This window comes from Panthera pardus, unplaced genomic scaffold (assembly GCF_024362965.1).
Source record: "Panthera pardus isolate Hobbes unplaced genomic scaffold, ASM2436296v1 HiC_scaffold_20, whole genome shotgun sequence".
Lineage (NCBI taxonomy): Eukaryota > Metazoa > Chordata > Mammalia > Carnivora > Felidae > Panthera > Panthera pardus.
In genome coordinates, this window is record NW_026526766.1 from 69,427,667 (window position 1) to 69,455,055 (window position 27,389).

The window sequence follows — 27,389 nt, forward strand, 5'->3', positions numbered from 1 at the left end:
AGACAACCAGTAAAGCATCCTGCATCCCTCCTCAAGACAATGTTTCCTTCTTTCTTTTTTTTTTTTTTTTTAACGTTTATTTATTTTTGAGACAGAGAGAGACAGAGCATGAACGGGGGAGGGGCAGAGAGAGAGGGAGACACAGAATCGGAAGCAGGCTCCAGGCTCTGGGCCATCAGCCCAGAGCCCGACGCGGGGCACGAACCCACGGACCGCGAGATCCTGACCTGAGCTGAAGTCGGACGCTTAACCCACTGAGCCACCCAGGCGCCCCTCAAGACAATGTTTCTATTAATAACAATCCCAAGTTTACCTGATGATGGTTATCTGGGACATATAGTTCCAGAAGCCCTCCAGGTATTCCAACAAATCTTAAAGACAGAAGAAAAGTAGGAAAGGGAGGCTCATTACACTCAAAAACAAAACAAAACAAACACCTCACAAAAAACCAAAGCACTTCTTAGTGCTTACGGCACAGTAGAGATCTAATTTCCTCGACTATGGCTCGAGCTGCTGCGAGAGTAGAGACGACATTCCATTCCACTGCCTAGCAGTGTATAGGTTGCACAAAATGGTATGCATGCCATACATGCTTACTGAATTAGCCAGACATTGTAGAATGACCGCTGTAATCTATGTTTTATACTTCTCTAAGTGTTGTTGTAGACCCAAAGTACATTACATACCAAGAGTTTTAATACCTGATTCCAGGCCCTGAAGTAAAATATAGAAGGTGACAAGTTAAGCTTGTTGAAACAAATATAAATCCTCAAAATGTCCTAGAAAACTAGTACGTGAACTATACCGACATATCAAAATATTTAAAGAATGTTACATGAAAACTATGGATCTTAAATAGTACATGTCCACTGAATATAACTGTGAAATGATTTATATAAGTGCATTAACAAATACCAGAATACAGAACTAAGAGAAGAGGAATGGCTCTTTGAGAAACTTTACAGGTTATGGTACTAATAGTTTAGAATCAGGAAGGCCTGGGTTTGAGCCTTGGCTCTGCCACTACTAGCTAAATGACTTCGGGAAATTTACTTAATCTCTCCAAATTTCCTCACCTATATTATTTTTCAAATTTTGAATGTTTCCTAGATGCCAGGTCCTAAGGATGCATCAGTGAACAAGACTAACACAATCCTGCCCTTGTTCAGTTTACAGTCTATCAGAATAACAAAATATATAAAATAAATTTACACATAATTTATAAAATCATATAAAATATATTTGTTGCACATCTACCATATACCAAATAAAATTTTAGGCAATGATGAAAAAGCAATGTAAATCAAAGAAAAGACCCAAACTCTCATGGAGCTTACATTCAAGTGGGAGGGAGGACAGATGATAATCAAAAAGTTAAACAAACAAAAATAACGCAAACACTATACAAAATATTAACATAGTATAATACGATAGAAGTATTTTTGTAGCTATCTCAGATTAGTTGATCCTCCTTCTATGAGGAAGTGATATTTAAACTAAGATCTAAATGATATAAAGTAGTCAAGTTGGCAAACATCAGGGGACAAAGCATTCTAGGGAGAAGAAATAATTGTTGAGGTGGGGAAGAGAGAAAGGGAGAGGGAGAGGGAGGCGAAGAAGGGGGAGGAGAGAGAGAGCGAGAGGGAAGGAGAAGGGAAGCCCATCTTGTTCAAAGAATGAGGTAAGGCCAGAAGTAAAGAACAGTGACAAGAAGGCAAGTAGAAAACCAAAATCCAGCAGGTGGGCAGGGACCAGCCATGAAAGGCTATGTATTATTTTATTCTAAATATGACTGGCAGCCACTGAAGGGTTTCTAAACAGGAAAGTGGTATGATCTCTGCAGTGATTTTTAAATGTGTCCACAAATTCTTTGATATTTCTCCTTTCAAGAGGCAGAGACTCATTTCTGTCCCCTGAAGTATGAACTGAACTTAGTGACTTACTTCTAATGAATAAAGTGGAAGCAATGGCATACTTCTGAGAGTAGATCATAAAACACATTTTACCTTCCACCTCCCTCTCTCTCTCCCTCTCAATCTCAGATCAATCACTGCCGGACAAAAACAGCTACCATATTGTGAAGGACACTCTCGCAACTCGATGGAGATACCCACATGGGAAGAAACTGAGGCTTCCGGCCAAAAGATAGTGAAAAACTGAGGCCTCCTGCCAACAGTGAGAAGAATGAACATGGAAACAGATTCTCCGGCCTCAGTCATGCCTTCAGATTACGGTGGGCCCAGCCAACGTCTGGATTTCAATTTCACAAAAGACCATCCAGAACCATGAGGCAAACCATCCCAGAATTCTTGACTCACAGAAACTGAGATGATAAATATTTATTTATTGTTTTAAGGCAGTAAATTTGGGGTAATTTGTTATGTATCAATAGATAATGAATACATATTTTGGTATCTCGAATGTGGCAATGCGGTAACAAACCTAAAATGTGGAAGTGGCTTTGCCATCAGACTGTGGAAGTTGAATGGACTTTGAGGAGTTAGTAAAAGCTAGAGAGTATTGAATACACTTTGCAGAAGTTCCTCAAGGAAGCGATGGGTAAAAGCTTAAAGTCATAAAAAAATCTTATTGAAAAGTGGAGAAAAGAAGATCTTTGTTATGTGGTGTCAGAAAATCACCCCCAGGAATGTGTAAATTAGAGAATAAACCTAATGAACTGGGTGATCTAGCTAAGGAGATTTCAAGACAAATTTTGAAGGTGCCACTTAGCTTCTTGCTTAAAATGTAAAAATGTAAGAAGAGATACAGAAGCGAAAGGAAACACTGTTAAATAAAAAGAAGCCAGGACTTGCTGGATGTGAAAATTCCTTGCTTCTCCAAAAGGCAAATGATGCTAAAATTAAGAATGGCTTCCAGGCAAAAACAAAATCTAGGGCACTGTCAGGAAGCAAGGTCTAAAGATGAAGCTGAGAGTGTGACTATAAAATTTTATGTTAAGATCTCAGGAAGATTCAAGGTGATGTTCCAGAGATCCATTCACTTAAACAACAGGTCTCTGAGAAGCTTTAAGAGTATTGTCCCTCAGGAGTCCCAGCAGAAGCCCAAGTTAGAGCAGGGCTTATCATAAAGAGACTTGTGGGTATGGTTTGTCTAATTAAGTTAGCCCAATAAGATTCACAGGAGACTCGCAAAATTTTGAGGATAATTAGGTCAAGAGACATGGACTGAAGGAGACAGATCAGTACAATTAGGTCAAGAGACATGGACTGAAGGAGATAGATCACTACAAAATGAAGAGTTTTTTGCATCCCCAAGCTTCCATCGGCAGGGATCAGGCTGAGAAACCATGCAGATATAAATATGGGCTCCCTTTCATGAGTGAGGATGACTCAGAGCAGTGCTAATGGCCATGAAGAAACATTCCCAGGCTTCATGTCTTCATCAAGGTACCATTAATCTGTGTTTGGGTGGGTTTCAGAATACTGTGAACCAGTGGCTCCTAGTTTTCCCATTTTCAAACAGAAAAATATGGCTGTTATCCTATGCTTACTTCCTGTTTTATTTTGTTTTTAGTTGTTGTTTTAACAAAAATATCCATAGTGGTTATCCTCTGCCTATCCCACCACTAAAAGTTGTGTGCTTGGGAGCAGATAACTTGTCACTTTAGTTCATAGGTCTTTAGATCAAATGGAACTATACTCAAGGAGCTACACCTAAGGAACTCTGCATATAAGAAGTCTCATCTGAATCAGATTTAGATGCCAAAATCTTTAATTTCCAGCTATGCCATAAAGGGATGAGACTTTGGGGAGGCCTGGGGGTGCGGGGGAAGAAATGGGAAGAAAAGTAAACAATCTGTGGCCAGAGGGTAGAATGTAGTGATTTTAAAATATGTCCAAAAATTCTTTGCTATTCCTGCCTTTAAGAGGTAGAGCCTCAATCCCCTCTCCTTGAGTGTGGGCTGAACTTGGCGAATTACTTCTGACTAATAAATCAAGCAGAAGTGACAGTGTGGTACTTTTGAGAGAGGTCATAAAGGCACTCTGGTTTCAATCTTTCTCTCTCTCTCTCTCTCTGAGATTATTCCCTCTAGAGGAGGCCAGTTGCCATGTCATGAAGACATCTGACCAGCCTGATGCAAAGTCCAACATGACAAACAACTGAGTGAGGCGTCCAACCAACAGCTAGCAAGAGTCTGAAGTCTCCTGCCTACAGACATGTGAGTAATCTAAAAGCAGGCAGGATTTTTCTTGTTTCTTGAGATAGGCCTGGATTGCAATGTATTTTCCTCTCAGGACTGCCTTCGCTGCATTCCAAAGCATATGGATTGTTGTCTTCTCATTTTCATTTGTTTCCATTTATTTTTTAATTTCTTCTCTAACTGCCTGGTTGACCCATTCATTCTTTAGTAGGGTGTTCTTTAACCTCCATGCTTTTGGGGGTTTTCCAGACTTTTTCCTGTGGTTGATTTCAAGTTTCATAGCATTGTGGTCTGAAAGTGTGCATGGTATGATCTCAATTCTTGTATACTTATGAAGGGCTGTTTTGTGACCCAGTATCTGACCTATCTTGGAGAATGTTCTATGGGCACTCGAGAAGAAAGTATATTCTGTTGCTTTGGGATGCAGAGTTTTAAACATATTTGTCAAATCCATCTGATCCAATGTATCATTCAGGGCCCTTATTTCTTTATTGATCCTATGTCTAGATGATCTATCCATTGCTGTAAGTGGGGTATTAAAGTCCCCTGCAATTACCACATTCTTATCAGTAAGGTTGCTTATGTTTGTGATGGTTTTATATATTTGGGGGCTCCCATATTTGGCGCATAGACATTTATAATTGTTATAATTCTAATTTATAATCTTCCTGATGGATAGACCCTGTAATTATTATATATTGCCCTTCTTCATCTCTTGTTACAGCCTTTAATTTAAAAACTAGTTTGTCTGATATAAGTACGGCTACTCCAGCTTTCTTTTGACTTCCAGTAGCATGACAGATAGTTGTTCTCCATCCCCTCACTCTCAATCTGAAGGTGTCCTTGGGTCTAAAATGAGTCTCTTCTGTTAAAAACTGAGAACAAACTGAGGGTTGATGGGGGGGGGGGAGGGAGGGCAGGGTGGGAGGGAGGGCAGGGTGGGTGATGGGTATTGAGGAGGGCACCTTTTGGGATGAGCACTGGGTGTTGTATGGAAACCAATTTGACAGTAAATTTCATATATTAAAAAAAAAAATAAATAAATAAATAAAAATAAAAATAAAAAAATAAAATGAGTCTCTTGTAGACAGAAAATAGATGGGTCTTGTTTTTTTTATCCATTCTGATACCCTATGTCTTTTGGTTGGAGCATTTAGTCCATTGACATTCAGTGTTATTATTGAAAGATATGGGCTTAGAGTCATTGTGATATCTGTAGGTTTCATGCTTGTAGTGATGTCTCTGGTACTTTGAGGTCCTTGCAACATTTCACTCACAGAATCCCCCTTAGGATCTAACAGCACACCTAAAGGAAATAGAAGCAGAACAGCAAAGACACCCCAAACCCAGTAGAAGAAGAGAAATAATAAAGATCAGAGCAGAAATAAACAATATAGAATTTAAAAAAAACTGTAGAGCAGATCAACGAAACCAAGAGGTGGTTTTTTTGAAAAAGTAAACAAAATTGATAAACCTCTAGCCAGGCTTCTCAAAAAGAAAAGGGAGATGACCCAAATAGATAAAATCATGAATGAAAATGCAATTATTACAACAATCCCTCAGAAATACAAGCAATTATCAGGGAATACTATGAAAAATTATATGCCAACAAACTGGACAACCTGGAAGAAATGGACAAATTCCTAAGCACCCACATACATCCAAAACTCAAACAGGAAGAAGTAGAAAACTTGAACAGACCCATAACCAGGGAAGAAATTGGGTCAGTTATCAAAAATATCCCAACAAATAAGAGTCCAGGACCAGATGGCTTCCCTGGGGAATTCTACCAGACATTTAAAGCAGAGATAATACCTATCCTTCTCAAGCTGTTTCAAAAAGTAGAAAGGGAAGGAAAACTTTCAGACTCATTCTATGAAGCCAGCATTACTTTGATTCCTAAACCAGACAGAGACCCAGCAAAAAAATTCTCAATAAGATACTAGCAAATCAAAATCAACAGCATATAAAAAGAATTGTTCACCATGATCAAGTGGGATTCATTCCTGGGCTGCAGAGCTGGTTCAACATTCGCAAATCAATCAATGTGATACATCACATTAATAAAAGAAAGGAAAAGAACCATATTATCCTGTCAATAGATGCAGAAAAAGCATTTGACAAAATTCTGCATTCTTTCCTAATAAAAACCCTTGAGAAATTCAGGATAGAAGGAACATACTTAAACATCATAAAAGCCATTTAGGAAAAGCCCAAGCTAATATCATCCTCAATGGGGAAAAACGGAGAGCTTTCCCCCTGAGATCAGGAACACGACAGGGATGTCCACTCTCACCACTGTTGTTTAGCATAGTGTTGGAAGTTCTAGCATCAGCAATCAGACAACAAAAGGAAATCAAAGGCATCAAAATTGGCAAAGATGAAGTCAAGCTTTCACTCTTTACAGATGACATGATATTACATATGGAAAACCCAACAGACTCCACCAAAAGTCTGCTAGAACTGACAGGTGAATTCAGCAAAGTCGCAGGATACAAAATCAATGTGCAGAAATCAGGTGCATTCTTATACACTAATAATGAAGCAACAGAAAGACAAATAAAGAAACTGATCCCATTCACAACTGCACCAAGAAGCATAAAATACCTAGGAATAAACCTAGCCAAAGATGTAAAAGATCTGTATGCTGAAAACTATAGAAAGCTTATGAAGGAAATTGAAGGAGATATAAAGAAATGGAAAAACATTCCGTGCTCATGGATTGGAAGAATAAATACTGTTAAAATGTCCATACTACCCAAAGCTATCTACACATTCAATGTAATCCCAATCAAAATTGCACCAGCATTCTTCTCGAAGCTAGAACAAGCAATCCTAAAATTTGTATGGAACCACAAAAGACCCCGAATAGCCAAAGTGATATTGAAGAAGAACACCAAAGTGGGAGACATCACAATCCCAGACTTTAGCCTCTACTACAAAGCTGTAATCATCAAGACAGCACGTATTGGCACAAAAACAGACACACAGACCAATGGAATAGAACAGAGACTCCAGAATTGGACCCACAAAAGTATGGCTAACTCATCTTTGACAAAGCAGGAAAGAATATCCAATGGAAAAAAGACAGTCTCTTTAGCAAATGGTGCTGGGAGAACTGGACAGCAACTGGACAGAAGAATGAAACTAGACCACTTTCTTGCACCATACACAAAAATAAACTCAAAATAAATAAAGGTGGAAGACCTAAATGTGAGACAGGAAATCATCAAAACCCTAGAGGAGAAAGCAGGAAAAAACCTCTCTCACCTCAGCCGCAGCAATTTCTTACTTGACACATCTCCAAAGGCAAGGGAATTAAAAGCAAAAAAGAACTATTGGGACCTCAGGAAGATAAAAAACTTCTGCACTGCAAGGGAAACAATCAACAAAACTAAAAGGCAACCAATGGAATGGGAAAAGTAATATTGAAGAATTGACATATCAGACAAAGGGCTAGTATCCAAAATCTATAAAGAACTCACCAAACTCCACACCCGAAAAACAAATAATCCAGTGAAGAAATGGGCAGAAAACATAGACACTTCTCGAAAGAAGACATCCAGATGGCCAACAGGCACATGAAAAGATGCTCAACGTCACTCTTCATCAGGGAAATACAAATCAAAACCACACTAATATACCACCTCACGCCAGTCAGAATGGCTAAAATGAACAAATCAGGAGACTACAGATGCTGGTGAGGATGTGGAGAAACGGGAATCCTCTTGCACTGTTGGTAGGAATGCAAACTGGTGCAGCCGCCCTGGAAAACAGTGTGGAGATTCCTCAAAAAATTAAAAATAGATCTACCCTATGACCTAGCAATAGTACTGCTAGGAATTTACCCAAGGGATACAGGAGTGCTGATGCATAGGGGCACTTGTACCCCAATGTTTATAGCAGCACTTATCAACAATAGCCAAACTATAGAAAGAGCCTAAATGTCCATCAACTGATGAATGGATAAAGAAATTGTGGTTTATATACACAATGGAATATTACTTGGCAACGAGAAAGAATAAAATATGGCGTTTTGTAGCAACGTGGATGGAACTGGAGAGTGTTATGCTAAGTGAAATAAGTCATACAGAGAAAGACAGATACCATATATTTTCACTCTTATGTGGATCCTGAGAAACTTAACAGAAGACCATGGGGGAGAGGAAGAAAAAAAAAAGAGAGGGAGGGAGACAAACCATAAGAGACCCTTAAATTTTTTTTAATGTTTTTATTTATTTTTGAGACAGAGAGAGACAGAGCATGAGCAGGGGAGGGGCAGAGAGAGAGGGAGACACAGGCTCCAGGCTCTGAGCTGTCAGCACAGAGCCTGACACGGGGCTCGAACTCACGGACTATGAGATCATGACCTGAGCTGAAGTCAGACACTTAACCAACTGAGCCACCCAGGCACCCCAAGAGACTCTTAAAAACTGAGAATAAACTGAGGGTTGGTGGGGGGTGAGAGGGAGGGACGGTGGGTGATGGGCATTGAGGAGGGCACCTGTTGGGATGAGCACTGGGTGTTGTATGGAAACCAATTTGACAATAAATTTCATATTAAAAATAATAAAAAAATAAATAAAAGCAGGCAGGTAAGCCACTCACAAATTCCTGAAACACAGAATCTAAGATAATAAATGTTTGTTTTAAACCATGAAGTTTGAGGTAGCCTATTTTGCAATGGTAAGTAACTAACACAATTTCAAATGTATGTTATTTTAAAAGAACACTCTCTTTGGGGAAAAGAGTGGATTGATAAAGTGGCAAAATCAGAAGGGGGAAGACCAGTTAGGAAACTGTTGCAATAGTCCAGGTAAAAGATGATGCTGACTTGAAACAAGGTGACAATAGTCAAGATGAAGGAAAACAGGTAAACTGGATTGCTTGATGGATTAGACTGGTGTTGTCAAAGATGACCCCTAATTTGTAGTAGAAGAAACAGGGCGCATTGGCATAACACTAACATCTCTACGTGGCAGGCACAAATAATCTAAATTAATCCTCACAATCTTAGCATGTAAGCACTACTTTATCCCCTTTTTACGGATAAGGCAACTGACACTAAAAGATGGTTGTTTAAGGTCTCACAGCTATTAAGAGGTAAAGCCACGATTCACAGTCAATTTGATTCAAAGGCATATTTTATTCTTCCAGTTTTACTGAGATTAACTTACATGTAAGTGATGAGTAGATCCATATATATATTGCAAATGATTCCACAATAAACTGCAAATGTTTCCACAACAGAGTTAGTTAAAACATCTACTACCTTACATATATTTTTTGTGTGTGGTGGTGGTGATAAGAACATTTAAGGTCTACTCTTTCAACAACTTTTAAGTATTTAATACAAAGTTGTTAACTATAGTCATCATACTGTGCATTAGATCCCCAGAATTTATTCATCTTGTAACTGGAAATTTGCACCCTTTGGCCAACATCTCCTCATTTCCCCCACCACACAGGCCCTCACAACCATCATTCTACTCTCTGTTTCTGTGGGTTTGACCTCTGTAGATTCCTCATATAAGTGAGATCATTTGGTATTTGCCTTCTCTGATGTATTTCATTTCACTTAGCATAATGCTTTCAAGGTCCACCCATGTTGTAGCAAATGCCCAGATTTCCTTCTTTCTCAAGGCTGAATAATATCCCATTGTAAATTTATACCACATCTTCTCCATCTATTTATCAATAGGATACTGAGATTGTTTCCATCTCTCTGCTATTGTGAATAATACTGCAATGAATATGAGAGGGCAGATCTCTCTTCAAGATCCTGATTTCATTTCCTTAGGATATATACCCAAAAGTGGGATTGCTGAGTCATATGATAGTTCTATTTAAATTTTTTTGTGGAACCTTCATGCTGTTTTCCAAAGTGGCTGTATCAACTTACATTCTCATCAACAATGCACAAGGCTTCTCTTTTCTCCACATCTTCACCAACACTTTGTTTTCTTGTATTTTTGATAATAGCCAATCTAAGTCAGGTGATATCTCATTGCGGTTTTGATCTGCATTTCTTTGATGATTAGTGATGTTGAGCGTATTTTCATACATCTGTTGGCCATTTGTGTGTCTTCTTTAAAAAACTGTTCAGTTCCTCTGCCCATTTTTAAATCAGATTTTTTTTTTTTTTTTTTTGCCATGAAGTGGTATGAGCTCCCTATTTAATATTAAAGATACTAACCCCATGGGCATTGAGGAGGGCACCTGTTGGGATGAGCACTGGGCGTTGTATGGAAACCAATTTGACAATAAATTATATGTAATATAAAAAAAAAAGATACTAACCTCTTATCAGATAGATGGCTTACCAATATTTTATCCCATTCGGTAGGTGTCTTCTCACTTTGTTGGTTGTTTCTTTTGCTGTGCAGAAGGTTTTTAGTTTGATATAGTCTCACTTGCTAGTTTTTGCTCTTGTTACTTGTATTCTTAGTGTCATATCCAAAAATCATTGCCAAGACCAAAGTCAAGGAGATTTTTCTCTCTTTTCTTCTAGGGGTTTTACAGTTTCAAGTCTTACATTTAAGTCTTTGATCCATATCCAGCTAATTTTGTGAGTGGTGTTAAGAAAGGGGTCTAATTTCATTCTTTTGGATGTAATTATCCAGTTTTCCCAACACATTTTTAAAAATATATTCTTTTAATGTTTATTTTTTGAGAGAGAGAGAGAGAGAGAGAGAGAGAGAGAGAGAGAGAGAGAGAGAGAGAGACAGCCTGAGCAGGAGAGGGGCAGAGAGAGAATAAGACACAGAATCCAAAGCAGGCTCCAGGCTCTAGGCTGTCGGCACAGAGCCCAACACAGGGCTCGAACTTGTAAACCACGAGATAATGACCTGAGCTAAAGTCAGGTGCTTAACCTACTGAGCCACTCAGGCACCCCAACCCAACAACATTTATTGAAGAAACTATCCTTTCCCCATTGTACTCTTGGCTCCCTTGTCAAATACTAATTTACCATATATGCATGGGTTTATTTCTGGTCTCTTGATTCTGTTCCATTAGACAATGAATCTGTTTTCATGTCAGCATCATATAATTACTATAGCTTCGTAGTATAATTTGAAATCAGGAAGTGGGATACCTCTAGCTTTGTCCTTCTTTCCCAAGATTGCTTTAGCTAGTTGGGGTATTTTGTGCTTCCATACAAATTTTAGAATTTTCTATTTCTGTGGGGGAAAATGCCATTGGAATTATGACAGGGATTTCACTGAACCTATAGATGGTTTTAGGTGTTATGAACATTTTAATAATATTAATTCTTCAGATCCATGAACATGGGATATCTTTCCATTTATGTGTCTCCTTCAATTTCTTTCATCAAAGTCCTAGAGTTTTCGGTCTATAGATCTTTCACCTCCTTGGTTAAATTTGATGCTACTGTAAATGGAATTGTTTTATTTCATTTTCAAATATTTTATTATCAGTGTATAGAAACACAACTGATTTCTGCATGCTGATTTTTTATCCTGCAACTTTACTGAATTCATTTATTAGTTTTATGGGTGGGTGTGTGTGTGTGTGTATGTGTGTGTGTGGTCTTTAGGAGTCTTTGGTCCTATTCCACACCTGATAAACACTAAGGAATTCTTAGTACCACCTAAAGAACAGAGGACTTAACCACCATTGGCTCTTCCAAACAACTAACTTGGACAAGCCTCTGGAGTGGACAGGAGTTTAAGTTGTGTTTATTACCAAAAGTTTTAAATTTTCAATTATAAAGAAAAGACCTGCAATTAGGCTAAAATGCCAACTCTTGTTCAGTTCTGAAACACACGTTGCTTTCATTTCCAGCATCCTACCCAGTGCAAAATTAGGTGTGGCTACCTTCCTTTTACTTGAAGCAGTCTAGAAAATGTTTAATCCAAATAGAGGTGTGCATTTAAAACTGACATTTACAGAAGCCAAGTCAATTTATAAAATTCTTTATTAAAAGGTCGATTTATGTCCTTATTCTCAAACTTTTTAAAAAGGAGGCCCAAAAAAGTTATACATGTTGACTGTTTTTTAAAAATGAGAAATATAGGAAAGACTGAAGAAACAAAAAATTACCCATAATCACACTACCCTGTGAGCATTTTGCCATAATTTTTCTCAGTCTTGTTTTATATATCTACACACCTAAACACACAGTTTTACAAAACTGAGATAAAAGTTCAATTTCCTTGTCATATGAAAAATAAGAGTAGCTAACATTTAACACTAAGGCACTATCCTATGTGTTTTATATGTATTAATTCATTCAATGTTTACATCTCTATGAGGTGAATACTATTATTATCCTCATTTTATAAAGAATCTGAACTTAGAAGAAGTAAAGAATTCACCCAAGGTCACAGAAGGAGAAAGTTGCCTACACTTTTAGTAACCGTATTGCTTCTGTCCACCCAGGAGTATGATAAAGACCAGAGGAAAGATAGCTGGTGAGAGTGCCTTGTAAAATACAGTGCCAAATAAAATTTCAGCTATTATTCTGCAAAGCCAGGAGGCATATTTTTAAATTGGGAGTCACAACCTGAAGTTGCCCTCATACCAGAGTCGAGAGAACGCCTGAGTGAACCGGAAAAAAGAGGGCAGAAAGGCAGCCCATGGGGAAGAAAGAGATCTGACATATTGAAGAATTCTGCGTGGAATAAAAGAAAGAACTAGTGCTTACTTGATACCTTCTAACAAAGGGTGTCAACAAGTACCAATCTCCAACGAAGTATATCCTAGCAGTTAAAAGCACAAACTCTGGCTTACTTTGCCTGGGTTTGAAACCTGGCTATATCATGTGACCATGTGGCAAGTCATCTAGCTTTCTACAAGTCCATGTTCTTGTCTGTAAAAACAGGAATAATAATAGTACATTTCACAAGGTCATTGTGGGGAATACATTACTAAATTAAAGAAAGTATTTAGAATAGTGTCTGGTATATAGTAAGCACTACATAATTGTTAGGTATTACACAGCTGACATTTCTAGAATCTCTATTTCCTCATGTTTATGATGTCATTCTTATTTTCTATAATAGCTGACAGTAATCTCTTCATTGAACTGGATTTTCTTAGTTTACTTTTTTTCTTTTTTTTTAAGTTTATTTATATTTATTTTGAGAGAGACTGAGAGCAAGCGAGAGGGTGGGTAAGGGGCAGTGAGAGAGGGAGAGAGACTTCCAAGCAGGTTTTGCGCTGCTAGCACAGAGCCCAATGCAAGGCTCAAACTCACAAACTGTGAGATCATGACCTGAGCCGAAACCAAGAGTCAGATGCTTAACCAACTGAGCCACCCAGGCACTTAGTTTAGTTATTTTATGGGGAAGCCAGAAAGCAAGTGAAGACCAGGAAGAAAAAAAATTGGTAGCAGCCCAGATAAAAGAACAATGGCTTAATTCTATGGGCCTGAAATTAAGGGAACCAACCCAGTACAGAGAAGTTCATCTCTTGGCTTAACTCAGTAGTGAGTTCTTAAAATTATTAGATATAAAAATTAGGGGTGCCTGGCTGGCTCATTCAGTAAAGTATGTGACTCTTGATCTCAGGGTCGTGAGTTCAAGCCCCACATTGGCACAAAGCCTACTTTGAAATAAAATAAATTAAATTAAAAAATAAATTCGCTAATCAGCTATAGAAACCAAAATGGAAGAAAACACACCAAATCATGGGAGGTACTTTAAAAGAAGTAGAACTTACTTTATATGTTTTACCTTTGCAAAACAAAAAAACCAAAAACACACACACATATTCATATACATAAATCAGCAAAGAGGGCCTCATATGTACTCTATTCATCTCAATTATTGAGAGAAGGATCCTGAAAAGTCTCCAGGACAATACAGAGAGAAATGGAAAGACAGGGTGAGCTATCTTAGAAATTCGAAGGGTCTGTCCAATGGTGAATGCAGTAAATCTATCACAGACAGGAAAAGACTAGTGGGTGGTAGAATAACATTCCACACTAGGGTGGAGTATGTGGCAGATATCCCTGTTCCCTTCCTTGGATAAAAACATTTTAAGACTGGGAGTGGGGGTTTTGACAGGAAGAATAAAGTGATTATTAAAGAAGGTGGGGAGTTGCTCTGAAAAAATGTGTTTGGGACCTAGCCCAGGGCTTTTTAAAGAACTATCTGATTTAGAAAATATCTAACAAATGAGTATATATATAAGATATATATGTATGGTACAAAGACATGGGAAGACACATATGCAACCAGCATTACTTAAGACAACATTACCAGTACCTCTGACAATCCACATGCCTTGAGGGCCCCTCCCTTTCCACACTCCCCACCTCCCTCTCCCCAGAAGAAACCACTGTCCTGATTTTGTGCTCATCTTTTCCTTGCTATAACTACTGCACAGATGTTATATCCCTAATGATATATGGTTTCATTTTGCCTGTTTTTGAGCCTTCAGTATTTTTTACTGATAATTATAGCTGTGGTTCATTCATTTCACTGCTGCATAGTACCTTACTGTATGAACATAGCACAACTTATTTAAACATCCTATTGTTAAAAGAATTTAGGCAGTTTCCAGTTTGGGGCCATTAAAAGTAAACAAACAAACAAACAAGAAACTGTCAACATTGCAATCCATGGCTAGCACACATTCAGGAGTTTCTCTAAGCGTATGGATTTTGGAGAATTGCTGGGCCATAGGTACTATCCACCTTCAACTTCAGATGACATTGAACTGTCTTCCAAAGTGATTTACTACTGACATTCCCATTGGCTCCACATGCCTCACCAATACTTGTTCTCATTGTGGTCATAATTTGTACTTCACTGGTTTCTGATGAAATTGAACATCTTTTAACATATCTTTCAGCCATCAGTTTCCTCTTCTGTGGTAAAGATTTTTTTACCAATCTTTATTAGGTAATCTTTCTGTTTTTGATTCATTGCAATCCTTGATTTATTCTGGGTACTACCAATCATTCACTGGTGATTTGTGTTGCAGCCACATTCTTCCACTTTATGGCTTATCCTTTCAGTTTTGATAAACAGAGGTTCTTCGTTCTAAAGGAGTCAAATTTATCAACCTTTGCTTAGAATTTTTACTCAATCACTTCCCAGCATGAGGTGGTAAAGATACTGCCCAGTTGTTTTTCCCCTAAAACTGTTACATGTTTTCACTTTCATATTGATGTCCTTAATCCATCTGGAATTGATGTTTGTATATGGTGTGAGACAGGGATCCAAAGTCATGTGTTACTGGATAACCAATTGTCTTAGCCCAATTTTTTAAAAGTTTTTCCTTTCCCTACAGACCAGCAGTGCCAATTCTGTGACTTCTCAATTTTCCACATATATGTGGATCTGTTTCTAGGTTCTCTATTCCCTTTCACTGGTCTATTGTCTTAATTATGAGAGCTTTATAATGTCTTGAAATCTTCCCACTTTGTTTCTCTTCTGGCTATTCTTGGCTCTTTGTTCTTTTATATTAATGTTATAATTACTTTTTATCAAATTCTGTTCAAAAATCCTGTTGAAATTTTCACTGGAATTGTGTTAAATTTATAGATTAAAGGTGGAAATATTGAGTCAATCTAGTCATGAACACGGCACTTCATTCCATTTACTTTGGCTTTCAAAAATTTTTTTAAAATCTTTTCCTAAGGCTTGGCCATGTATGTGTGTGTGTGTGTGTGTGTGTGTGTGTGTGTATATATATATCCATTCTCCTAGGAACCTCATTTTTATTCTAACAGGCTTCTTTTAGAATTACTTTTTTGTTATTAGAGAAATTCAGTTGACTTTAGTATACTACATTCAGTGAACTTACGAAGCCTCCTAATTTTTATGATTTATCTGTAGACTCTTGAGTTTTCTATGTAGATAATTTTATCAAAACAAGAGCTTTGTTTTTTCCTTCTGTATCTTTACACCTTTCACTTCTTATCTCATTGCACTGGTTAGGATTTCCAGCACAGTGCTGACTAAAAGCTGCAATAGCACACATCTCTCCTCTTGTTTCTAGTTTTAAAGGAAATGTCTGTTTTAAATTTGACTTGTTGCTATAATTTTAACTGTAGGTTTTCTGTGGATACTCTCTATAAGGAAGTTTTCTTTTATTACTAGTTTGCTAAGTGCTTTTTATCATGATTATAAGTTGCATTTAATTGAATGCTCTTTCTGTATCTACTAATAAGAACATATATCTTTTGTAATATGTGAATGCAGAAAATTATATACATTTATCTAATACTGACTCAACCTTGCATTCCTAGAATAAGGCCAGTAAGCCAGAACTTTGTAGTTGGAGAGTCGGAAGGGGTTGGATGATATCAGAATAGAAACTATATGCTTAAAACTCACTAAATTTTGTGAGTCTTGTTCACCTCAAGACCTTGTCTCCTCTCTGGCACTGTTCACGAATCATCCATGCCTCCTCTGAGGAACATTTACTATTGATGTTGCTAATTTGACACTTAGCATGTGCTAATATATACAGATCCTGTCTCCCAACATGACTACAAGTCCCTCCAGGAGCAGCTAGTAAGTATACAATAAATGTTTACCTAAATATTCTTGGGGATAAAATGGTGAAACATGAGTTGGATAATAATGCAGCATCCTTAGAAAATGAGACTCTGGACCTGAATTTCTAGAGACCTGCAGTGTTAATCAGCTAATACTCACTGAAACTTAAACAATCACTCTAAATTTTACTCCATACTCCCCTGCTTTGTTAACAGTATTTTTGGCCATGATTTATTCATTTGGTTTTGAGCAAATTCAACTTTTACTTATTGAGTACAGTCAATCATCAGGAATGTCACTTAGGGTACTGTACTAAAGATATGGCTGTGGATACATCACATGTGGGATGCAGAACCTCAGCTATGACCCTGAATCAATCTTTAACAAGGAAGAAAAAAATTTAAAAAGCTTGCATTTTCCCCCCTGTGGCATTGACCTGTAGTTAACTCTCAGCAGCAATTCACAGGATTCACACATTCACACATTTCCTCCTCCACTCCACCCTCTTTCATTCCAGAATTACACAATGCAGAACTGCAGAACCGATACATTTTTAACAGGGTTACTGTGAAAAGTTACCGTTTCTCCAAATCACAACTACTTTCCACCTTGCTTTTCCACTGTGGACTCTCTTCTCTGTACCTACCACTAGCTGACCTCATCACTGCTTCTGGTCTCTAGAGACAACACAGCATATGGTGTAGCTAAGGGCGCTGAATCTGGAACCAGGGTGCCTGGGTTCAAATGCCAGTTTGACATTTACAGTTCAAAGTCCCAGGGGAAGTTACTTAGCCTCACTATTCCTCAGTTTCCTCTCCCATATAGTGAGAATAAACACATATCTACCTCATAAGATTGCTATGAGAATGAAAGGAATTAATATTTACAAAGTGCTTAAAACATGGCCTAACACATCACACACGTTTTGTTAAGTACGTGGATCAAATACTATCAAGCTGAACTCCAACCGCTCTCTTATCTCTCTCCTAAAACTGCTCCCCTAGTTCTCATTTTGGGTTGTGGTTGTACTGGTGGCATTCTTTGGGGGAGGAGGGCAGTGCAGACATCATTAACCGATCCTAACCTTCCTTCCCGGTGGTCAGGGCCTCTACCAGACAAGGAAGGGAAGAGGAAGGAGCAGTGTCAGCTGTATTCATTCACTGTTGGCTTAGCCAGGCTAAAAGTGAGCACAGGTAAAGAAAACGGAGCTGTTTATTTAATCAGCATAACAGGAATCTAGAGACACGTGTGACTGCTATTTTTAAATATGTGGAGGGCTGGGATGGAGAAGAGACAGCATTTAAAATTCTAGGGAACAGCTTCAGGCGCCCCATCACTGAACATGTTGAAGCAGGAGCCTGGTGACCAGGTGCAAAGGATGCTGTAAGAAAGAATTTTTTTTTTTTTTTTTTTTAATTTAGAGTCAGATAACCTTTAGGATTCCCAGTGCTTCTAAAGTCTTGGCAATAGCAGCGTGAGTCATCAAGACGTTACAATCTAGTTGTGAGTCACACATCGCCAACGCGCTCCTGAAGGCACAGAATTCTTCCCTCTCCACGGAGCCTGGCACATTTCAACAAGATCTAGGTGAGGAATTCTAGCCCTCAGGCTGCGTAGAACTCGGCTCCCAGGAACAAAAAGTTCTCTAAAACTCGGCGCGTCAATTAGCTGATTCCGGGCTTGTGTTATGACCAACGAAAACAATAAAGCATACATCCCAGACGGGATTTGGGGCAAAAAGATGTGCATCCGGATCAACTATCAGACAGTGCTTCACCTCACTCCAACGAGGCCAGACAAAGGGCGCCTGAAGCGAGCCGGCAGGTTAAGGGGCAGGGGCAGGCAGGGTGGCCCGGGGTGCCCGGGAGCCCAGCGAGCAGACACGCGCAGGGAAGGGGACAAAGGCCTCGGGGAGCGCACGCCGGACTTGGAGGCCGGCAGGAATGCCCCAGCCGGAGCGGCCGGCAGTCGCGGGGTGCACTGGGGATGCAAACGTGGGGGGCCTCCGGGGAGCCGGGGATGGGGGAGGGCTTCGCGGGCCCGGGGGGAGGGGCAGGGCTAGCCGAGCGGGTCCCGTGGGGCAGGCCGGGCGGCGCACCTGCCTGCCGGGCTCTCGGGTCGGCGGGGGGCTCCCCGCCCCTCAGCCCAGGCGGCCTCCCCGCCGGATTTCGGATGGTCGGGACCAACGCCGCCGCCGCGGCCGAGGCGGGCCCCCAAGCCTCAGACGGGCCGCCCGACCCGACGCCGCAGTCCCGGTGCGGAATGTGGGGCAGCGGCTGCCTCCCGCCGGGCCCGACCCGGCCCCGGGGCCGTGCGAGCGGCCGCCGCCATCGCGGCCGCGGCCGGAGGGAGACGAGGGGCGGCTCCGGATGCCACTTTACCTGAGAGACCAGCGGGAGCAGCGTCTGCTCCACCGAGCGAGTTTTGATCTCGAGTCCCGAGTCGAAGGCGAAGCCCGACGGGCCGGCGCCGCCGACGCCGGCCGGGCCCAAAGAGGCGGCCATAGCGCTCGGCCCGTCGCGCAGCCGGGACACCGCGCCACTGCGGGCCCGCCGCCCGCCAGCCAGCACGCCCGCGGCGGCGGCAATGCACCCGCGCCGCCCCGAGGCCCCGCCCCCGCGGGGGCCACGCCCCCCCGGAGGCCACGCCCCCGCGCGCTCGGGTCTAGGGTTCGCCCTCTCGCCCTGCGAGAGGGTCAGTCTCTGTCTGTCCCCTTCCCCGCCCCGTCTCTCTCTCTCTCTCTCTCTCTCTCTCTCTCTCTCTCTCTCTCTCTCTCCCTCCCTCCCTCCCTCTCTCTCTCTCTCTCTCTCTCTCTCTCTCTCTCTCTCTCGCCAGGGCTGATTAAACCAGACACCTGCCAGCCTCCCACGGCCACGTGGCCTCTTACCGAGGCAAGGACAATCGTCCCTAGCAAAGCGTTTCGTCCTCCTGATAGGTGACTGGTTCTAACTCCGATTCCCACGATGACTTCTGGAAGCTGAGCTAACTGGTAGAGCAGAACCACAGTCAGGTGCGTAGGAAGGGTCTTCTACCCTGAGACAGGAATTCTACCGGTAAAGCGTCTTTCTGGGGCTTCTCCGGAAGGTCCCATTTCCCCCTGCTCCTCTTCTGACCCTTTCTCATAATTTGGGCTCGATTGAGCATGAAACATATGATGATGCAGTCTTAAGGAGTACCTGGGTACTTGGCAAGGAGACAGTGATTTGGGTATCTTTCAGGCTACTTTTCAAAAGGAAATTAACTAGAGCATATGGGAAGCTTCATCTACTGTTCAATACTTTTACATTTTAAAACTACTTTTCAGAATTACTTTTCCTAGGGCTACGCCAGAGCAGTTTCCTAATAGCTGTTTATTGACTGAAAAGATCGGTCAGCTCAGTTGGTTGAGACTCTGACTCTTGATTTTGGTTCGGGTTGTGATCCCAGGATCATGAGATCAAGCCCCATGTGGGGCTCTGGGCTGAGCCTGGACCCTGCTTAAGATACTCTCTCTCCCTCTCTTCCTCCCTCCCCCTTTCCCCCTGCCCTTCTCCCCTACTTGTGGGTGCTCTCTCTTAAAAAAAAAAAAAAAAAAAAAAAGACCATTAGTGTATATTCCTGGTTAAACTCACTTAAAGGTAAAGCTATCAGGGAGCCCCCCGCATAATCAGATGGGAGGGAGGGCTGAACACCGCTTTCCTCAGGAGTTCCAGAAGCAAAGCCAAAAAGGCAGCTGTCAGAAACACACCCAGTGAAGGGGTCCTAGGCTCAAGCAATAGACTGAGAAGCATGGAGAAATATTTGTGAACTAGCCTATCTGCCAATAAGCAACTAGCAGAGTAGAAAATAATCCGAGGCTGGTGAGTCCACCCTTTCACTTTTGCCAGGATCATTTCTCCATCGATGTCAGATTGATGAGCAGAATACCACCAGCCCCAAGTGTCAGAGGCTCCTTCCCAAGCACTTGTTGAAATGTGCTTCCCATGTGGGGGTTCAACTCCATCTGCCAGTGCTGCACGTTTATCTTTGCTGTTGAAGATAGCCATTAACATGGGCTTGTTTTCTTCATGCAAAATGTGCAGTTCCTTTAACCAGCTTTTCCTCGGATTCTTACTCCCTAGCCACTTACCTTACCAGGCCACCTTCACGAGTGCACTGAGGGCTCCAGCCTCAGCGTTGGACCTTTTCACCTCTTTAAGGTGCCCAGCATCCACTCTCCAGACACATCTTCCCTTATGTAAGTTGCCCATATTACATAAAAATTCAGTGTAGGCATTGGTGCCAAAGGAAAATATTTAAGGCCTAAGTAAGAGACAGATGTATTCGTGAAAGTTTCACTTCACTGAAGATCAAATTTCTCAACAGAAATGAGACTAAGTTTACCACCTGATTCATTTAACACTAGTAATTTTATTTCAAAATATAAATATTTCACATGTACAAAGAAGTTACATCAGTAGGTTGTCAAAGCAAGTTAAAGCTAAGAAGTAGGCTCTGTGTGAGAATAAAGAATATGTATTGTATTTGAACAAACTCTTTTTGCCTTCAAACCATCTCTACTTTGCCTGAGAATGCAGAGATGATACCTTTCCAAAAGTTAAATAGGCAATTACAACTATACACCCAGTCTTGGTTTTAAAATCAAATGGTATCTGAAATATCCTCCAGTCACCCAAACAAGGGGCACTACAAAGGACAGAAAAAGGATCTTCTTTGGGATAGCTATAATAAGAGTTACACTTTCTGGGCCACTGCAAAAAAAAAAAAAAAAAAAAAAAAAAAAAAAAAAAAAAAAGAAATAGGATTTGATAATAAGCCAACATGTTATTTGAAGATTCACTTCCACACCTTTCATTTTAAGATATAAAGCAAGAATTAAAATAAGAAACCAGGTGTGGAGGAAAGAACTCTGGACTTGGAGTCAGAAGTTCTGCAAGTGAATTCTGGCTCCATAATTTTGTGGTATAAACTTAAGGGAAAAATCACAAAAAAAACCTTTCTGAGCCTCCAATGCCTCATTCAATAATACTTAACACCTGCCTATCTCACAGGGTTGTTATGAAAGCAGTCTGAAAACTATAAAGTGACATACAAAAGCATTATTAAAATGTAGTATCAATACACCACCACTATATTTGCACATTAATAGATTCTTGAAAAACTTGCAAAACTAAACACAAATACTGATTTTACACACCATAATAGGTGGAAAAGAATCTCTATACTTTATGTATAGCTCTGAACAGCAAATATGTTTTCTTTCTGGTATCTCATTAAACTCTGAGATTTATTACAGTTTACATGGAACCATGGTAATAGATTTACCATTCAGGGTTTCCATTAAGGATGTCTCCTAAAAGAGCTGTAAACTTCCTCGAAAGCCATGTTTCCCAAAGGACAAGAAGTCCTTGGAGAAGCTCTGCTAAGAGGGGGAGGGCAGGGGAGCAGTTTAAGGTCAAGTAAGTCTAGTAAAGTCTTTGTCCCCTCATAAATTCACAATATTTAACAGCAGGTTTAAAAACTCTAGGAAGTCCCACCGAAAGGAAACAAACTCAGAATTCCTCAATTTTAATTGACCATAGAGTCCCTTCCCTTCATATACACTTCTTATAACATCTAATAACATCCCTTGGAACTACTGCCATAAGGAACACGTTTTTCCAAAAGCTGCTCAACCAAAAGGGAAAGGGAAGAGAAGTAGAACATGGGCTAAGAGAAAAACAAAACAAAACAAAACAAAACACTGGGGGCACCTGGGTGACTCAGTAGGTTAAGGGTCTGACTTCAGCTTAGGTCATGATCTCACAGTTTGTGGGTTCGAGCCCTGCATCGGGCTCTCTGCTGTCTGTGCAGAGCCTGCGTGGAATTCTGTCTCCCTCTCTCTCTGCCCCTCCCCACTCACTCTCTGAAAAGTAAATAAACATTAAAAAAAAGAGAGACAAAAGAACCGCATTCTACTCAGAATTGTTACTAGCTCTGTGCTAGAAAAGCCTATGGATTTTTCTCCCCTAGAAAAATGACAGGATCACCTAATTATAGAAGGCCCATTCTGGCACAGAATTTTTATGACTCTAGTAGAGAGAACATCTTGATTTACAATTCTTTTGATTATTTTTAAACTGTCAAAAAATAACTGCTCAGTGGTTTCAGTTACCATGTGCATATTTTTGCAGGTCCTCAATTAATGAATATATTTTGATGGCAATTGTGTAAGGACAAAAAATGAATAAAAAATCAAGTACTTGGGGGCACCTGGGTGGCTCAGTCGGTTAAGCGTCCGACTTCGGCTCAGGTCATGATCTCGCAGTCCATGGGTTCGAGCCCCGCATCGAGCTCTGTGCTGACAGCTCAGAGCCTGGAGCCTGTTTCAGATTCTGTGTCTCCCTCTTTCTCTGACCCTCCCCTGTTCATGCTCTCTCTCTCTCTCTCTGTCTCAAAAATAAATGTTAAAAAAATAAAAATAAAAATAAAATAAAGTACTTGCTCTTAGCTGGAACTAACACTTGGAAATATACTGCCATAGGCTATTTCCAATGTGAAATGCCTACTATAATACTCTTGTAAGGGTCTCGAAAGACCAAGAGAGGAAACTGCCAGTCAGGACCAGAGGATGGGAAGTTATGAAGGGGTTTTTCCTATAAACCCTGAGGTTGAGAGCCCTGGATAGCTCACTAAAATTCCTTTGCTCTAATCAAACCCTTCATGGCCTGAATCTCTGAGTATCTCTTGCCCAGTAGTGACACATCCTGAAGCACTAAATGCAACCAATGTGGGAACTAGGGGTAGGATTAGGGTCACAATGGGTATTTAAGACCAACATTAGCCAGAGGACCTCAGCTGCAAGCCCTTTAGCCACCCTTTAACTGGAATATGCAGCTGCTATTTCCAAAGGTTCTGAGTTTAAATACAGCAAGCCTCCATTACACTTCTTGACCTTGTCAAGAGTCCGTCTACACCAGTGTCACAAGTCACAGGAAAATTCTGCCAGCTAACTACCTCTAATGGAAGAGAGTGTTAGGAATCCTCACAAATTTAAACATAAATAAGACTTGTATCTCAGGCAGTCTGACAAGAGATCACTTCCAGGAACAGAGAATGTGACAGGAATTTTGGAACCGAAGAAGAATTTATAGGGCATGGAGTTTATGCTAAAAACCCTATACCTTATTCTTTCTCAGAAAAGAGAGGAGCACATCTGTGTGGAGACTTTCATTTTCTCCCATCCCCTGATTTGGTTTACAACTGAACTAGTGAATATGAACTTAAAACTAATCTTTAATGAAGCTATAAAATAAATGTAAGACATTGTGGTAAGATTTCTGGATCCGTTTTTACAGAAGCCACTTCATCAATGCACTGTCCGCTCCTAGGGAGACTTTTTCTGGGACAAACCCTAACTGAGAATTGGGGACACGTCATTTCTGAGACCAGAGCTCGAGACTCGCCCCTTTTCACACCACGTGATCTGTGTCCTGTGAAACTTCTGTAAACCCTCTTCACTATATCCAAAGAGATGTGTTTCTCTGTTTGGGGGTTCCAGGAAGACGTCCTAGAGCTGGCTGACTTTCTGAGTCATTACGCGGTCGCTGGAGCACTGGGGCAGTTCCAGTCTCCTGATGAGGACTGTGTAGCACTCTGGGGGTACCTCTGCTCCTGATATTTCAGGTGATATGATGTCATTGTCAATTTTGGCAGCTCTAAAATCTTGTCTTAGGGCTCTAAGTTCCCTTCTTTGATCCTGGTATTTATACCAGTAATTATGACCAGCAACAGCCACACATTAGCTCAAGGTTAGTTTTTTCCGTAACACTTCATACAGCTAAAAACACTTTAGAGGAACATAATTTGTATATGCAGATGAAACTCACTGTGTATATAATACTTCTCTCTTTTGACTATGTGCCAACTATAGCTATAAACTTAACCAGCATACAATTAACAAAAACAAATATGATTTCTTTAAGCCTTTTAATGCAAAAATTTCAATTTTAGTAACGCACATGATGTGGCCAAGATTCAAGGTGAGAGAAGGGCTTCTTATGATTGCCTGTGGCACCCCGTACAGTACTTGGCATGGGAACCAGAGCTGGCAAACTCTTGACAAGTTTTCCTGAACAAATGACTGAAGAAAAGCAGAAGTCAGTTAGTGGCCAAAGGAACACTCAGTGTAACATCAGATTGTGACAGTAAAAATAAGAGACCTGCATGTAGTCTAGTGTATAAAGTCAAGCCCTCACAGTAGCCTCTTTCCTAGATGGACCTAATTTCTTAAGTAATATCAGAATAAATTTAAGCTAATTATTATTAACTATGCTTTAGGGAGACAATGTTTTAGAAAAAAAAAAAAAAAAAAAAAAAGACTTCCACCTTCGTTTTCCAAAGGGAGGTCTTTGATACTTAGGAACCCTTTCTCCTCCATATTCCCTTGGGGACAAAGAGCCTAATGATTGCATTATACAGTGGAAAGGGCACAGAGCTAAGAGCCAGGTTCCAGTCCCAGCCTTGTCATTAACTGTAGGACAAACACTAGGAAAACTGTGGAAGATACTGGAAGAAATGTTACAGTACAGCACGGTCTGCAGACTATCAAGTCAGAAAGATTTGAGGTAAAAATCTTACTAAATTTTTCTGAACCTTAGTTTCCCCGTCTGTATGAAACAGTTCTAAAATAATATAAAGCTACATGAAAGCTGATGGGGAGTGGCTGTGAAAAAATATGCGCAAAACGACTTGTAAGATATAAAGCGCTATGCTGGTTATTGTGATATCTGAGATACTTAAAAAAGTCATAATTCAACAAGCCTTCATCTAGAGTCTTATGTGCAAGGCACTGTGCTAAGTGATGGAAAAATACTACATAAATGTAACATTCTACTGCTAATAAGTAACTAATTGGCAGAATTTCAAATAAGCAAACAGGGATACATTCAACAACTCAGAGAACTGCTACTCCTGAGATTTTTCACTTAAAGTATCTGGAAAGAAAAACTGAACCACAATGTGAATTCTGTCATACTGTTACCATTAATAGCAGCTTAATCAGTATTTTACTTCAAAGTGGTCAACCAAGTTTTAGAAAGTTGGTCATAGTGTAATGGTGGATGGAAGGAAGAGAAGGGGGGGTGGGGGGGCAGAGACAGTCTTTCTGTGTCTCCTATGGCTGTAACACACAACTAACTGACATTCAAATAAGCCACCCCGTCTTACACTTAAGATTTGTTCTTTCTTACAAAGGGGACCATACACGGTGGAAGAAGGGAAGACGACTCCTTTTTCCTGCTCAAGAAACTGCAAATTCAAAAGTGAAAACCCTCTTCATTAAAAAGTGACGACCATAGAAAAGTTTAAGAACAGATTCCTTAAAGCAGGAGAAAATTACACTGTAAATACTTTTAACAGCAGGTAGTTTAGGGCTCTTGAAATAACTTTATAAATACATATTATAATAATATAGATAACCAAAGTGGGAAACTTCAAGCCATGGTACCAGTGTATAAATCGAAACTCTTCAAGCCATCCTAGCAACAATTAAGTGAGCAAACCACAATTCTGAGCTCTAAAGCCGTGCTTTAAAATGGAAAGCACCCCACAGCGAGCTCTCTCTTGTCCAGGCATTCTGTAGGGAAGGCCAGGAGGGTTCTGCTTCTTTTCCGGGCTCTGCTTGCTAGGCACGGATGAAAGGACAGAAGGCCACAGCTGAGCTGAACTCACTATCAAGACGGAGCCTCCTACAGAAATCACTGCGGGGGAAACCATGTCAGTCTACTGAAGATTTCAGATCCTCAGAAATATCATGAAAAGTCCTGAAGGAGAAAAGAGGAGAACGATTAGTTCTGCTTTTGGAAAAGGGATGGGGGGCGGGGGGGGGAATAAAACCAAAGAGATACATGAAAAAACAAAACAAAACAAAACCAAAACAGTATCCAACCAGTAGTTAGTTACCATAGAACAATATCTTATTTTTATAACCGGAGAGCCCTGACGAGGTCAGATAGTCACTATTTTTTGCTAGGACTTTCACTGAGTATTACTTCAAAGTCTGCTAGTTATCTCTGTTTTTGGTAACAAGAACTCTAGTTTGTTGCTGGGTCCATGGTCTCCCTTCCAAGATGATTTCCCCAGACTCCTAATATCTGGTCTGGCTGGATGTGGCCTGCTACATATCCAAGGTGCTGACCTCAGGACTGCTGTAGCTAGCTCACCTCTGCTCCATCATTTACATGCCCAGGCTAGAAGGATGTCACCCAGTCAGGTCTGTATCTGCAGTAGCCAGGTCAGAGTTTATCAATGATGTGCTCAAGAACCCATGGGGCGCCTGGGTGGCGCAGTCGGTTAAGCCTCCGACTTCAGCCAGGTCACGATCTCGCGGTCCGTGAGTTCGAGCCCCGCGTCGGGCTCTGGGCTGATGGCTCAGAGCCTGGAGCCTGTTTCCGATTCTGTGTCTCCCTCTCTCTCTGCCCCTCCCCCTTTCATGCTCTGTCTCTCTCTGTCCCAAAAATAAATAAAAAACATTGAAAAAAAAAAATTTTAAAAAAAATAAAAAAAATAAAAAAAAAAAAAGAACCCATCTTACACGAAAAGACCTCATGCCAAGGCTGGCAGAACAGGATTCAAGACTAAATGTTTGTGGGACAGTCATACGAGCCCCAGACTGCCTACCTCTGGCTTCTTTTGCCTAAGAAATAAACCTTTGGCTCACAGTTCTAAGTCACTGTTATTTTGAGTTCTGTTGACGGTGGGGTTTCTCGCTTTTTGTTTTTCTGCTTACATAC

At 40.6% G+C, this 27,389-nt stretch overlaps 2 protein-coding genes across 2 annotated transcripts in view; both read right to left on the reverse strand.

The window, feature by feature from the left end:
- CTNNAL1 (catenin alpha like 1) overlaps window positions 1–19,232 on the reverse strand; it is a 63,293-nt gene extending 44,061 nt beyond the window's left edge. The window contains exon 1 of the mRNA XM_019454272.2: window positions 19,020–19,232. Within this exon, the coding sequence (XP_019309817.2) occupies window positions 19,020–19,142 (123 nt within the window). The 5' untranslated portion in view covers window positions 19,143–19,232. The remainder of the gene's footprint in view (window positions 1–19,019) is intronic.
- A 1,775-nt stretch (window positions 19,233–21,007) lies between these two features.
- TMEM245 (transmembrane protein 245) overlaps window positions 21,008–27,389 on the reverse strand; it is a 100,921-nt gene continuing 94,539 nt past the window's right edge. Inside the window, exon 18 of the mRNA XM_019454268.2 lies at window positions 21,008–26,420. Within this exon, the coding sequence (XP_019309813.1) occupies window positions 26,375–26,420 (46 nt within the window). The 3' untranslated portion in view covers window positions 21,008–26,374. The remainder of the gene's footprint in view (window positions 26,421–27,389) is intronic.